Genomic DNA, 16,002 nt, shown 5'->3' with positions numbered 1-16,002 from the left:
TCATTTGCCAGTTTCTGAAAGTTTGTATGCTTCCTCATTATTACATAGGGATCAAGAGGCTCAAGATTTTTATTTGCTCATAATTTCACTAAACAATCATCGCATAAGGTTGTCTCGTATAAGTTCACACTGCGGATCACTCTTTTCATTTTCAAGACGACTCGAAATAAATTTAAACATAAAATCGTGCTTCTGCAGTTATTTTCATTACAGCCAACGCTGCTGTGACTGTGCAGTTGATGCAATTATTTCCATCACCGCCCACTGCTGTTGACTAGTTGATGGCTTCCAGTTACAAGTTTCTTTCCTTGAATTTTCTTCCATAATTTTATTCTTACTGATGCAGGTATTTATGAATGGTTACTGCCTTATTTCTTTGGCTCTGTCTTTTTAAAATACTTTACCCCCTCATGAACTGGAAACAGAATACGCTAGTAGCTGTCTTCATTTCCTTTAATCAAATACAAAACTTGTTCTTCGAAATGTATCTTCCTCGTATGAGCCTTATGCTATTTCATTTACTAGCTCTTGTGTTCTGCTATCAGGCATCCAGATATACTGATGAGATCGACAAACAAGCACTGCTCGAGTTTCAGTCTAACCTATCAGAGAACAGCCGAGTTGTCCTGGCCTCATGGAATGACTCCTTGGCTGTCTGCAAGTGGACTGGGGTTGTGTGTGGTCACAAACACAAGAGAGTCACTGCTTCAGACCTCAGCGGGATGAAACTAACCGGTGTTATCTCGCCCAGTATTGGTAATCTCTCTTTCCTCAAATCTCTTAGTCTCGCAGACAACTCTCTCCATGGTAGTATCCCTCTTGAGGTAGGGAAGCTGTTCAGTCTTCAACATTTGAACCTGAGCAAAAACATTCTTGGAGGTGTGATTCCACTTGGAATATCCAATTGTTCTGCCCTTTTGACCAATGATGTATCCTATAACAATCTTGAACACGAGGTTCCTTCTGAGCAGGGTTCGCTTCCTCTGCTTGTCCTTCTATCTCTCCATGGAAACTACCTGCATGGGAAGTTCCCTGCATCGTTTGGGAACCTAACATCACTCCAGAAGCTTGATGTCGAGGGTAACTATATGACAGGAGAAATCCCGGATAGTATGTCTAGACTGACGCAGATGAAGTTTCTCCAGCTAGCGAGAAACAAATTTTCGGGTTTCTTTCCTCATGCTATTTGCAACCTATCCTCACTTCAGTTTTTATCAATCACCAGAAACTCCTTTTCCGGTAAACTTAGACTTGATGTTGATAAACTTTTCCCAAACATTCAAGAAATATTCTTGTCTCTTAACGATTTTGAAGGGGAAATTCCAGTTACACTGGCCAATATTACCTCCCTTCGGCGCTTCGAGATTGCGGAGAACCAGATGACAGGAAGTATCTCTTCAAGTTTTGGAAGGCTAAAGAATATGGAAGTACTAGTGCTTAGTCATAATTCCCTAGGAAGTTACTCCTCGAGAGATCTTGGTTTTCTTAGCAGTTTAAGTAATTGCACTCAACTGCAGTCTTTGAATGTTGGCTACAACAGACTTGGAGGCGACTTACCTCTTTGCATAGCCAATCTCTCCAATCAACTGACATATCTCTCCCTTGAAGGAAATAGCATATCCGGTAGCATTCCTCTTGACATCGGAAACCTTGAAATCCTCCGCGCATTCAATGTGGAACAGAACCTGTTGACAGGTGAACTTCCCTCCTCCCTTGGGAAGCTTTCTAGACTAGAAAGGCTCCACCTACAGTCGAATATGTTGGCAGGTAACATACCATCTTTCTTTGGAAACCTCACCATGATAGCGCAACTCTATTTGTACGACAATACTTTCATGGGAAGCATCCCTTCAAGCCTCAGAAATTGCAGTAACCTTCTTTTCCTTGGGATGGATTTCAATATGCTCAGGGGCTCCATACCTCGGGAGCTCATGGAAGTTCGATCTCTGGTTTATTTAAATATTTCTTATAATAATCTGACTGGACAGTTCCCAAGTGAAGTAGGAAAGTTGGTCAATCTTGTTCAACTAGATGTTTCACACAACCAATTATCAGGAAACATACCGCAAACCTTGGGGAGCTGTCTCTGCATGGAAGAGCTTGAATTAAATGGTAACTTATTTGAAGGAACCATCATAGATCCCAGCGGGTTGAGGAACCTCAGATTCCTGGATCTGTCCAACAACAATCTCACTGGCCCTATACCTGTATATGTGGTAAACTACTCCTCCATTCAGTATCTAAATCTCTCTGTAAATAATCTTGAGGGGCCAGTGCCTGTTGAAGTAACATATCTATACTTTACCCAAGTTTCAATATTTGGAAACCGAAATCTCTGTGGGGGCATTCCTGAACTACACCTAAAACCATGCTCAGTGCAAAAGAAAGTCGTCATTGGAATCGGGGTAGGTGTGACTTTGGTCTTAGTTTCAATATTGGCTATAATCTTTTTATGTTGGTTCAAGAAACGGAGCAAAAACAACAGGGCAAGCAACGGAGAAACCATGGATTTTTTGCCCTTATATGAAAGGGTACGGTACAAGGAGCTTCATAATGCAACTGGTGGGTTTTCTATGGGAAATATAATTGGGTCAGGGAACTTTGGTGTTGTGTATAAAGCATCCCTCGGCCTTGAGAATAGAGCTGTTGCCATCAAAGTGTTAAATCTCAAGAAGCATGGAGCTGCCAAGAGCTTTATCGCAGAATGTGAAGCCTTGAAGGGTTTAAGGCATCGCAACCTTGTGAAGCTTGTAACAGCTTGTTCGAGCATTGATTACAAAGGAAATGAATTCAGATCTCTGGTGTATGAGTTCATGCCAAATGGAAGTTTGGATATGTGGCTTCACCAAGAAGGGACCAGCGATACCTCGAGGCCTTTGACGCTTCTTGAAAGGTTTAACATTGCGATAGACTTGGCTTCTGTTTTGGACTATCTTCATGTTAATTCTCATGACCCTATAGCTCATTGCGATATTAAGCCAAGCAACGTCCTTCTAGACGATGATCTAACAGCCCATGTTAGTGACTTTGGTCTAGCTCGGCTGCTCCATAATTTGGATCAAGAGTCTTACCTCAACCAACTCAGCTCGGCCGGCGTTAGAGGAACCATCGGCTATGCTGCACCAGGTAAACCTATCACACCTTCTTACGTAATGTTGAATAAAATAAAATAGTATATTTCTCTAATAACAAGCTTGTATCTGTGAATTATGGTGCAGAATATGGAATGGGAGGACAACCATCAATTTATGGTGATGTGTATAGTTTTGGGGTTCTCCTTTTAGAAATGTTCACTGGGAAACGACCAACGGATGAGTTATTTGGGGGAAATGTAACTTTACATAGCTACACCGAGTCAGCGTTTCCTGGGAGAGTATTGGACATAGCAGACAGATTGCTTCTTCATAGAGGTCTCAGAGTCGGTTTCCCTGCTGCAGAGTGCTTGACAATGGTGTTGGAGGTGGGGCTTAGGTGTTGTGAAGAATTTCCGACGAATAGGTTGACAATGAGTGAAGCAATAAAGGAGTTATTCTCAATCAGAAGGAGGTTCTTTAAAGCCAGAATAACAGCCAGAAGTTGAAGTGTTTATGGTTTCCTCTACAGACTTTGTAACCTAATTATATAGGCTTATACTGAAGCCTATGAAATATTTTCTATCATAATCTATGGTTTATGTTCCTCTCTATTACACATAATCAAGAAGGCTTGCAATTATGAATGCTTGTTTTTTGTGCAGACAAAATATGAATGTTCTCTCTATTGTGTAACTCTCAGTTTTCAAATGAATATGAATGTTTTTTTAAAAAAATTTAAAACTATATTTGGAATTTTAGTGTTCTGTTCTTCAGTCCAGTTAATGATTTCCACCCTGCATTCATAGTTTTGTTAAAACAGAGGCGTACGTTTATGCCTAGCGTTCTGTTCGTTTTTTTTATTTTTTTATTTTTTTTTTTATTTTTTATTTTTTTATTTTTTAATTTTCCGTAAAAAAGTTTCTTCTATGCATCGTAGCTCAAAGAAGCGATCACGACAACACACACAACTAGGCTTCACGAGATCCTCCTCTCAAGCTATTGTTTTCTGGTTAGAGAGAAAAAAGCTAAATTATCTTCGCTCAAGCTATTGTTTTCTGGTTAGAGAGAATGGGAGACGACTTTTTTTTTTTTTGAAATTAGTGTTAAATTATATTTCGAAAAGTAAAAACTGTTTTACAACTAGTGCATCATTTTGCTGATCTTTTCAAAAAATAAAGCATTTTAAATTGTTAAAATTTAGTGCCTAGCCAAGTAGGAAGAGCACTGTCGTGTCGTCGATCTCCCTTGAGTCCAATTGTTAGAAGTTGGTTTCGTAGATGCTTGTCAATATGCTGAATGAGGCGGGAAGGAGGATTGGGGGCTTCGCCATGTTTCCTCCCATTACGCTCATGCCAAAGGGTATAGATCGTTGCCTGGAAAACAGAGGATACGAGGAACTGCCCTGTTCGATCTCTCTAGTTGCAAATGGAGGGGATTATCGAAGACCAGCTTGTGGAGAAACGAGTCCTGAAAATGCCTTGTGAAATGTTTTCCCATACCTCCGAGCTGAAGCTACAGGCGAAGAACAAATGGTCTCTAGTTTCTGCAGCACTACAGAATACACACTCCTCCAGATCGCCGCGAGACCACTGTGCCATCCGGTCACCGGTGGAGAGCTTATTCCTTAGTGCCAGCCAAGTACAGAAGGAGAACTTTGGTGTTGAGTGAACAAACCAAACACATTTGTACCAAGGGACCTCAGTTGCCGTGGAGCGGATTTGATTCCAAGTTTCCTTGGTGGAAAAACATGGACGAAACTGACCATTTTTCCCTTTCCAAAGAACCATATCTTCTCTGGTGGATCTGCTTTCAAATTTAGCCAATAGTTCAGCTTCCATTAGAGCATAGTGCTGCAGGCGGTGCCTCCTTCGACCACGTCTACCCCATGCGTCCGCAACTGTCATTGATCTGCTTATTCCCATATCAATGAAACCTCTGTCCCCCACTATGTCAATCAAACGCCCCATGGTTGACCAGTTATCAAACCAGAAAAACGTTTGTGAACCATTTCCCACTTCAGTTCTGCAAAAAGAAGCTGCAGAGTGACGATATTTGAGAATTTTTCTCCACATCCAGGAGCCTGCAGTGGTGGTTCTGAGGCTCCAAAAACACGCCTGCTTGAGTATCGAGCTATGTACCCACTTAACCCACAGAGAGTCCCCCGAAGACAATATTCTCCTAATCAACTTTAGACAACAAACATCATTCATTTCATTCAGAGATCTTAAACAGAGGCCACCTTCTTTCTTTGGCTTACATATGTCCTCCCAAGCGACCTTAGCTTTGTGAGGATTTAAATCCGCACAAGACCAGAGGAACGCTGAGCATAGTTTATCTATCTCATGAGTACATTGTTTTGGAAGACGAAAAGCAGAACACCAGAAACTGCATATGCTCCAGAGAACCGACTGAATCAAGTTTAAACGTCCCGCAAAAGAGAGGAAACGGGCTGTCCAAGAACCTATTTTTTTCTTAATTTGCTCAATGAGAGGCGAACAGTCTGAGAGAGACATACGTTTTGTAACTAAGGGCAAGCCTAAGTACCGAACCGGGAGTTGGGCAACCTCTAAGCTAAACCTGTCCTGAATCTCCTGGCTGGCAGATGCAGATAAACCACCAAGGTAAACTGTAGACTTCTCCATACTAATTTTTAAGCCTGATCGCTTAGCAAAACTGTCAAACACCTCGATTATGCCTTCAATGGACCTAACCTTACCATCAGAGAGGACCATAAGGTCATCCGCAAAACACAGATGGGTAACACCAAGTTGCTAACACTTTGGATGATAACCAAACTGTTGTCTGACTGCGCTATCTAACATTTTGGAGAGGACGTCCATAACAGTAACAAACAGGTATGGAGATAGAGATCATCCTTGTCTCAAACCCCTTTCACTTTGAAAGAAACCCACAAGTTCACCGTTTACCTGGACTGAGAAGGAAGCCGTTGTCACACAGAGCATTATCCAATGCACAAAAACAGGCGGCAAATCGAGGGTTGTCAAAACGTTTCTCAAGAAAGGTCATTGGACAGAGTCAAAAGCTTTTGATATATCAATCTTGATGGCACATCGGCTTGAAATGGAGTCTTTATGATAGTCCTTGACTAGTTCTGTAGCTAGTAGGACATTCTCAATTAATAAACGGTCCTTAACGAAAGCCGACTGATTGCCATAGATGAACTTTGGAAGGAGAAGCTTCAGATGGTTCGCTAAGATCTTGGAGATGACCTTATAAAGAACGTTACAGCATGAGATGGGGCGGTAATCCTTCATTTTGCGTGTCTCAACCTTTTTTGGAATCAGAGCAAGAATTGTAGCATTTGCACCTTTAGGAAGAAATCCTTTATCAAAAAAGGATTGAACCGCAAGTACAAACTCCACCCAATAATGTCCCAAGCCGCCTTAAAAAACTCAGAGGTGTAACCATCAGGGCCTGGAGATTTGTCAGAAGGCATTGCGAACAACACCGTCTTGATTTCCTCCGCCAAGACTGGTCTTGTAAGGCGTTGCTTATCTTCCAAGGAACACCGAAACGACAATAATGCCTGCAATTCTGCAACGTGAACCCCCGCATAATCAGAAGGGATAAGCTGGAGAAACTCCTTAAAATGACGCTCTGCTTCTATCTTGATACATGCCTCATCAGCAGTAATACTACCATCAGGCCGTTGGATTTCACGGATCACATTCTGGGCTGCTCGAACCTAAACTGCCCGATGGAAAGTTTTACTATTTTGATCTCCAACTTTCAACCAATGAAGCTTAGATTTCTGCTTCAAGTATTTCTCCTCAAGTCCTGCAACAAAACTCCACCTACCATAGGCTTGTTTCTCTTCCGCCATAGCAGTGGTAGAGGGATAAAGGAGGTTATATTCCTGCTTTTCACAAAGAGGAGCATATGCTTCCTTCGTTTTCACAACCAAATCGTCAATCCTGTTTCTTTTCATAGCTTTAAGTTTAGGCTTGAGTGCCTTAAGCTTCTTTGTAAACCAGAAAAGAGATGATGTAGACAAGTGGCTTAAACTCAGGCATGATTCTGTAAATTCTGTAGTACCCCAAAATTCCTCTAACAGTGGCTTAAACTCACGCATGTCCACCAAGGCATTTACAAATTTGAAAGGTTTACGACGTGGCCTAGGTACCCCTTGACTCACCAGGTTGATTCGACAGCGTGAATGATCCGAACACCCACCTGCTTCGAAAACATTATATGACTGTGGAAAGTCAGCGAGCCAAGCCTCACTTACCAACACACGGTCTAACTTTTTGGATATTAGATCATTCTCTCGCTTATTACACCAGGTAAACAGGGGGCTTTGAGACTCCAAAGCAGAGAGAGAACAGTAGTTCACTATAGACTGAAAATCTTCCATACCCTCCATAATACCAGGACCATCTGCACCACGGGAATGTTCCTCTATGGCTAAAGTCTCATTAAAGTCACCGAAAATAATCCAAGGCTTATCCCTCATTAGTGGAGAGTCCATATGACAGCGTAAATCCTCCCATAAGGCTTTCCTCTCTTCCATCAAATTGGATGCATAGACAAAAGAACAAAAAAACTCATTCCCTTCCTCCTCAAACTTAACTGAACAGGTAATAAGTTGCCCTGTTTTGTATACTGGAGTCAATCTCACATTACTCTGCCACACCACCCATATACGCCCTCAAGCATGATGCTCATAATTAGACAAAATCGACCAATCTTTGAATAACTTTGCACCCAACCACTGTGCCTTTCGCTCTTTAACCCTTGTCTCCAACAGACAACCAAAATGCAAATTCGGATCACCCACCCACTTCTTTACGATGGAATGTTTTGAAGTACGGTTTAAACCGCGAACATTCCAAAAAAAGCACGACATTAATGACGCTTTGAAGAGTTCCTCTTACTCTGATCCCTAAGATTGATGTTAGGGAGTTAAGTAGTAGGCTTCGAAATAACTTTATGAGTGGTCTTTGAAACACGAGGCAAATCTGGACGTAGTTGAGGGATTTGAGAAGTCCCTAACTGTGTCTCTTGCTGTGTGGGCATACCCGTATCATCCTCCACATGACTCGAGTCCTCGACAGCATCACTCAAAATCGTTTCTTCATCAGAAACAACCTCCTCTGTATCCCACTTATCACTTAGAGCTGAAAAAACAATGGATAGAATAGGTTCTAACAACTTCCTCTCTACAGACTTCTGCTGACCCGAGCTTCGAGTTGTTTTAGGTGTTGTCCACTCTTCCTCTCCTCTAGCAACGTTCCCCACAGGAGAAGTAACAACAGAGGGAAGAGGTTCACTTTCCCCTGTTTTGCTAGCAGGGGTCGAGGTTGGGATCAGTCTTGCTTCTTGATCAGAAACAAGGATAGGAGTGTTTTTAGTTGGTGAAACAGCAGGTTGAGCTAGACAAGTCTCCTTGAGATGGCCCCATTTACCACAAACTCCACACTTTGGCGGCAACCAAGGATAAGAGTACTTAATGTCGACCTCAAACTCTCCCTCTTCCTCTCCCATGAATACAAGATCCTTTGGTAAAGGCTTAGTCAAGTCCGCTTCAACCAGAATCTGTGCAACATCAAAACTTTTGCAGGCATCAGTTTTCGGGTGGAGGCGTACTGGTTTACCAACAGCGCTAGCCAAAAACTGTAAACCCTTATGGGTGAACATAGTGGGTGGAACATCAGTTAGAGTAACCGACAGGGGTATTGACTGCAAAGCAGGCTGAGTCTCCTCTTCATACGGAGACCACTTCGTTATGACCATGGGAATATCCATGATATTCCACATCCCACGATTCAAAATCCTACGCCTTAGAGACTCACTCCTAATCTGAAAGTTCACAGTAGTGTCATTAACTTCAAAAACATCAATCAAAGTGGAGGTGTCTCCCAAACGCCATATTTTGTTTACAATCATATGTATCTTACCCACATGAGGAGCCTTAGTGCTCAAAAATTTCCCAAGCAGGAAATCCTCCCATAGAGGTTTGGAGCCCTGCAAGACGTCCTTTGGAACGATGACCCGTTGTTGACCATCAACGTCCACTACATCAAACGGTTGCTTAGTGAAACCATGTTTCCGAGCTACATTGGCATAAGATCGCTTAGATTGTAAACCCACCCCCTGCTCCAGATTCGTTTCCTTTAACCCTTCCACCCTGTCATGCACCAATTGCAGACCACCAACCTCCTGAGAAACGTCATCCCCCTGAGAAGAAATCCTCTCATCCGACACCGGAATACCTCTCCCTAGAGTCGGGGAGGCCGCCAGCGGCATGATTCTTGCGTGAAAAGCCAAAACCCTAAATCGCCTTTTTTGTCTCTCGCCACGTCAGCCCTTTTTAAATTTGAGATTGCGACTGAGACAAAGCGGCGCCAGAGACTAAGGAAGAAGAAGAAGAAACAAGATTGCGACTTAAGTGAGCACCGACGACGACTTTGATATTTCCCGAATGGGAGACGACTTTACATGTAAAGAGTGTATGATGCCACATCAAGAACAGAGACATGGGAGAGAGTTCCATTGTCTTATAGAGATTGTGGACAGAGATATATAGCCTGCATTCTCTACTTCTAGACCAAAAGAGACTGCTCCTAAGGATTTCTGGTGGAGAAAGATTATTAAACCGAAAAAGAGAGAGAGATACAGTGATCCGTATGAGGAACTAAGTGAGTTCAAATTATGAAAACTCTGAGCTCTTCGTGTGATAAGTTTGAAGATGCGATCTCCTCTCTAATCTCTTCTCTTTCCCCAAGCTAAATCTCAATACGATTACTCTTTATTACTCAATGAAGAACGAAGTACAAAGCAATGATCAGTGTATCATCTTCTTAGAATCACCACTCTCAAATCTCATGCAGGAGAAGTCTATACACATTCAACATAGAGTGAGTATTTATAAAAACTAGTGAATTATATATATAGTATGTTTTTTTAGTAAGGTTGACTCTACGTGACTTAGACGGAAAGAGTCCCATGCCATTTTGGATCGGTCTGAAAGTTTTTAATGTGATTGCGAGCCAAATATACTACTTACTATCTCATGTTATATATCTTTGAGCTGCATTACCACCACACAAGGTACGTACATTTTGCTTTTGATTTTCGTCCGTTATATTCACTATTCTACAAAATATGATCAGAAGCATGATGACTGCATGAGGATTCTTTTTGTACTTTCTTTCAGTATGCCTCCCTCAATGTTACTTGAGGCATATAAACCTAACATATCGTCCCACAATTATTGCCATGCCGGTCCAGGAAATTAAACGTTGACAGTGACTCCAAAGAAACTTTGGTTACGTTTCTCTTTTTCTTTGCAATTTTAAAATATTATTGCAATTACAACAATTTCGGGAAGACTAGAGCATTTTTCATTTTTTTAGACCGTACGTTGACTACTTGACTTTCATGGCAATATACAATTAATAAACATTCGAATATGGAAAAATCTTGCAACTTTTCACTATATGGTTGGGAGCCATTAATGTAATCCTCCAAGTTGCATTATCGCCACAAGTTCAAAGACATTTTTCAATTGCGTCGTCTCGTCTCCTATATATTCATAATTCACTTTCCTGGAAAATTAATATGAGAAGCTTTCAAGAACAAACAAAAATGAGAAGCATGAGACTGTTTTCTTTGCTTGCTTTCCATGCTCTCATGCTACTCGAAGCACATGCTTTTACCGATACAACTGATAGGCAAGCGTTGCTCGAGTTCAAGTTTCAAGTTTCTGAAGACAAAATAGCTTTCATGTCCTCATGGAATCACTCATTCCCACTCTGCAAGTGGACTGGGGTTACTTGTGGCCGCAAGCACAAGAGAGTTACTAGTTTGGATCTTGTAGGATTGCATTTGGGCGGAGTGATATCACCATCTATTGGTAATCTTTCGTTTCTCATATATCTTGATCTATCTAAAAAATCTTTTGGTGGAACCATCCCTCAAGAGATTGGAAATTTGTTTAGACTTGAATACTTGTACTTGAACTCTAATATTCTGGGAGGAGGGATTCCAAGTAGTCTGGGTAACTGCTCTAGATTGTCGGATCTTCAATTATTTTCAAATAATCTTGGACAAAGTTTTCCTTCAGAACTAGGGTCATTGACGAAGCTTGTTAGTTTAAGTCTTCGTCAAAACAATCTAAAAGGGAAGCTTCCTGCATCTCTAGGAAACTTGACATCACTCAAGCAAGTTAGCTTTACATATAACTATTTAGAAGGAGAAATTCCGAATGAGGTGGCTAAATTGACTCAAATAGTGATTCTTCACTTAGGAGGGAATAAATTCTCAGGCGTTTTTCCTCCTGCTATTTACAATTTGTCCTCACTTCATAATTTATCTATTTTTTATAATCATTTCTCGGGTCGCCTGAGACATGATTTTGGTAGTCTGTTACCAAATCTTCTATCGTTAAATATGGGAGGGAATTATCTGACAGGAACCATTCCAACAACGCTTTCTAATATCTCGACTCTTGAAAGATTGGGAATGAATGAAAACAATATGACAGGAAGTATTCCTACTTTTGGAAAAAGTAAAAAATTTGCAATGGCTATTACTCCATACAAATTCTTTGGGAAGTTACTCTTTCGGAGATCTTGAATTCATCAGCTCTTTGACTAACTGCACCCAACTAGAGTTGTTAAGTATTGGTCGAAATAGGTTTGGGGGTGATTTGCCTATTTCCATTGCCAATTTCTCGGCGAATCTCGTAACTTTAGATCTTCAAGAAAACCTTATTTCTGGAAGAATTCCTCATGACATTGGGAATCTCATAAGCCTACAAACACTTATGTTGGGAGATAATATATTGACGGGACCACTCCCAACCTCTACCGGCAATCTTTTTGGACTTGTTATTTTACAACTCAATTCAAACCAAATGTCAGGAGAGATACTATCTGCTATAGGCAACCTCACTCGGCTAGAAGAACCCCATTTGTACAACAATAGTTTTGAAGTCTCAGTAATTGCAGTTACCTCCTCCAATTACAAATCGGGTATAATAACTTGAATGGGACTATACCTCATGAGATTATGAAAATCCCTACCCTTGTTCAACTAAGTATGGAAGGTAATTCTTTGAGCGGCTCTCTGCCAGACGATGTTGGAAGACTACAAAATCTTGTTAAACTATCACTTAATAACTTATCAGGACAACTCCCACAAATTTTGGGAAAATGTCTCTCGATGGAAGTTATGTATTTACAAGGAAATTATTTTTATGGAGCAATTCCAGATATAAGTGGGTTGATGGGTGTTAAAAGAATTGATTTTTCAAACAATAATCACTCTGGAACTATACCTGGATATTTTGCAAACTTTTCCTCGTTGGAGTATCTCAATTTATCCACTAACAAATTTGAGGGAAAGGTTCCTTTAGACAGAAAATTTCAGAATTCTACCGTGATTTTTCTATTTGGAAACAAAAATCTATGTGGAGGCATCAAGGAACTAGAATTAAAGCCATGCGTTGGGCAGGCAAAAAGCATCCATCTCTTTTAAGATAAGTTGGATGTTTTTTTAAAAGAGGTGGATGCTTTTTTTCCATTGGTGGCCAACGCATGGATTATTGGCCTGCTGGTTCTTCTTTTTTTTTCTAAACCAACATAGAGAAACTATGAACAATAGGAAAAGCAAAGATATGCCTAAACCACCTCTTTTAAGAAAGAAGAACCAGCAGGCCAATAATCCAGCTCCTTCCACATTGGATATTTTCCATGAGAAAATAAGTTATGGAGATCTTCGAAATGCGACTGATGGCTTCTCCTCAAGCAATATAGTTGGGTCAGGCAGTTTTGGTACTGTGTTTAAGGCATTGCTCTCGACAGATGTCACGATTGTTGCAGTGAAAGTTCTTAACATGGAGAGACATGGAGCGATGAAGAGCTTTATGGCAGAATGTGAATCTTTGAAGGACATAAGGCATCGTAATCTTGTGAAACTACTGTCAGCTTGCGCTAGTATTGATTTCCAAGGTAATGAATTCAGGGCTCTCATTTATGAGTTCATGCCGAATGGAAGCTTGGATATGTGGTTGCACCGAGAGGAAGTAGAAGAGGTTCATAGCCCCTCAAGAACCTTGACACTTATTGAAAGGCTCAACATTGCTGTAGACGTGGCTTCTGTTTTGGACTATCTTCATGTTCATTGTCATGAGCCTATAGCACATTGTGATCTTAAGCCGAGCAACATCCTTCTAGATGATGATCTAACTGCCCATGTTAGTGACTTTGGTCTGGCTCGTCTTCTCCTCAAATTCGACCAAGAGTCCTTCTTCAACCAACTAAGCTCAGCTGGAGTTAGAGGAACCATTGGCTATGCCGCACCAGGTAAAGCTATCACACAAGAGAAGTTATGTGTTTTCTTTGAACAATATTTATGTATTATACTTTTGCATAATAATCTTGATGTCATTTTCTGTGTGAGTTATGGTGCAGAATATGGAATGGGAGGGCAGCCGTCAATACATGGTGATGTTTTATAGCTTTGGGGTTCTCCTTTTGGAAATGTTCACTGGAAAAAGACCGACCAATGAGTTATTTGGGGGAAACTTTACCCTATACAACTACACCAAGTTGGCGTTGCCAGAAAAAGTATTGGACATTGCAGATAAATCGATTCTTCACAGTGGTCTGAGAGTCGGTTTCCCTGTTGTTGAGTGCTTGACATTGCTTTTCGAGGTGGGACTTAGGTGTTGTGAGGAATCTCCAATGAACCGTCTAGCAGCGAGTGAAGCAGCAAAGGAGCTAATCTCAGTTAGAGAGAGGTTCTTCAAAACCAAAAGAACAACCAGACGTTGAAGTGTTAATCATCTACAAAATTGCCCACCCACTTAAAAAGCCTTAATCTGAGGCCTATATATAATATCATATTGTCTTTCATAGTCTGTGGTTTGTCTATTTCCTCTGTTTATGCTCTGTTTTGTTTCCAGACAAGATTGAATGTTTCTGTTTGTAGCTTTAAATTTTTAGAGGATAATAATAATCTTGAAAAAGTTGAAGTACATGTGATTTATCTATCGCTCATAGTCTGGCAAATTTGGTCAATGTCTTGGCAGGGATGTCTCCACATCGGTTCATTTGGTTTTAATGCATCGTTGTTCTGGGAAGCCATTAGAGTCTCTTTTTGGATCTCTTTCTCATCTTTGGAAACTAGACTACAATTTGCAATTTCGTGGTAGGGATTGGAAGACATGTAATGCCAAATACGACTCTTTAAATCCTCACGCCAAGTTTTAAATCCAACACGTGAATTATTATCATCCGTAGGATTAATCTTTTCTTAATTTCCACTCTTAGTTTTGTATACTATAAATACATCCCAATTATCTTGCTGAATTAGTATGCAATGCATCTCCAAAAATTAAATCTCTACCTCGTCACATAACTCCGACGAATAGATTGACAATGAGTAAAGCTAGAAAGGAGTTATTCTAAATCAGAAGGAGGTTCTTTAAAGCCAGACGTTGAAGTGATTATGGTTTCCTCTACAGACTTTGTAACCCAATTATATATTTCTCTCTATTAAATATACTTAGAAGACTTTCAAAATAATGGGTGCTTGTTTTTTATGCAGAGTAAATATGAATTTTGTGTTACCAGATTTTAAGTAACAATTAGTTTTCGAATAAATATGAATTTTGTGTTATTTGCCGACAAATGTTGTTTTTCTTCTTTCAAGGGTTCAGGTTTGGTGTTATCGCCGCAAAGCCGTGGATCCTGCAACCACCGGCGTACATGTTCGAGCTTTTGTCTCAAGGTCTTTCAGCAGGATCTGATGTTTTTTTTTTCCGCGACGACAACGTCCTCTGTTTTTCCTCCTTTTGTAACTGTTGAAACCGTGTAATTTTCTAAGGCCAAGCCCAATTTTGGGGTGGCCCAATAATCTTATTATATAAATCTTGGTTCTCAAAATTAGTAACTCACTAGATCATGACATTTGTTAGTTTTAACAATCTGAGATCAAAGTTAAAAACTCACCATATCGTGACACATGTTAGTTTTTACGTTTAAAAATAAACGTTAGTAACTCATCAAATCGTGACATGAGTCAATTTTAGCAATCAGAAATCACATATCAAAAATAGTAACTCATCAGATCGTGAAACGTGTCAATTTTAATATCAGAAATCACAATATTCAAGTTTGGTAAAACGAAACATAAGATAATTGTAATCTTATTATATTAAAATAAACTTTGTTAATCCTAAAAGGGAAAGAATTTTAAATACACCCCTCTATATAAGCAAATAGATGATGACATATGTTTCACCAAACAAAATAATTTCGACTAGCTTTGTTTTTCTTGGTAAAATTTTCTTCTTTGTTTTTATTAACCTTTTGTTTGACAGATCATCATTCTTGAACAAGTATCAAAGGCAATTTGTTTGTTGTCTAATCGAAGCAACTATATAAAAAGATTTCTAAATATTACCACGTGTTTTCGTCGCCGTTTCTTTGAATTTTGTTTCGTTTCTCAATTTCATAATGCATACTACACAATCTTTGACTTTGAAGTGTTAACAAAGTTTCTTATCCATAATAACTAAGGTTTTGGGATTAACAAATTTCTCACAGTGGTACTATTATTTCTATTAATTTGCAGGATAGGTAACATAAAAAAAAATGAATACACAAATGCAATATAACAACATAGATTATACAACACTAGATCAACTAAACATAAATCGTTCTTATTGTCGGACGATAGTACATCTTACAAGAAAGTGGGAAGAAAGACATTTTTAAAAAAAAACCAATGAGCTCATTGGAATAAATTTTCTCAGAAAATAGAAAATGGATTAAGAAAAATATACAGAAAATTATTAATTCTACAAAATGTAAATACTCACTTCTATATAAACATAGATCGGCTCATATTATTCATCTAACAAAATAATTTATTTAAAAATATTGTTTTCAACTTTGTT

At 39.8% G+C, this 16,002-nt stretch overlaps 1 protein-coding gene and 1 pseudogene across 2 annotated transcripts; both read left to right on the top strand.

Annotated features, from left to right (window-relative positions):
* The first annotated feature begins 384 nt into the window (after window positions 1–384).
* LOC104698938 (putative receptor-like protein kinase At3g47110) lies at window positions 385–3,742 on the top strand. The gene is made up of 2 exons (XM_019226911.2): window positions 385–3,126; window positions 3,219–3,742. The coding sequence occupies exons 1-2, from the start codon at window positions 411–413 to the stop codon at window positions 3,578–3,580; spliced, it is 3,078 nt and encodes a 1,025-aa protein (XP_019082456.2). The 5' UTR covers window positions 385–410; the 3' UTR covers window positions 3,581–3,742.
* A 6,835-nt stretch (window positions 3,743–10,577) lies between these two features.
* LOC104790938 (putative LRR receptor-like serine/threonine-protein kinase At3g47570) lies at window positions 10,578–14,076 on the top strand (annotated as a pseudogene). The gene is made up of 2 exons (XR_015559388.1): window positions 10,578–13,402; window positions 13,511–14,076. The product of XR_015559388.1 is annotated as a putative LRR receptor-like serine/threonine-protein kinase At3g47570 (transcript).
* The last annotated feature ends 1,926 nt before the right edge of the window (window positions 14,077–16,002 follow it).

The sequence above is a fragment of the Camelina sativa genome, chromosome 6 (assembly GCF_030686135.1).
Source record: "Camelina sativa cultivar CO46 ecotype springtype chromosome 6, ASM3068613v1".
NCBI classification, from domain to species: domain Eukaryota; kingdom Viridiplantae; phylum Streptophyta; class Magnoliopsida; order Brassicales; family Brassicaceae; genus Camelina; species Camelina sativa.
This window is presented reverse-complemented; position numbering and strand designations above follow the sequence as displayed.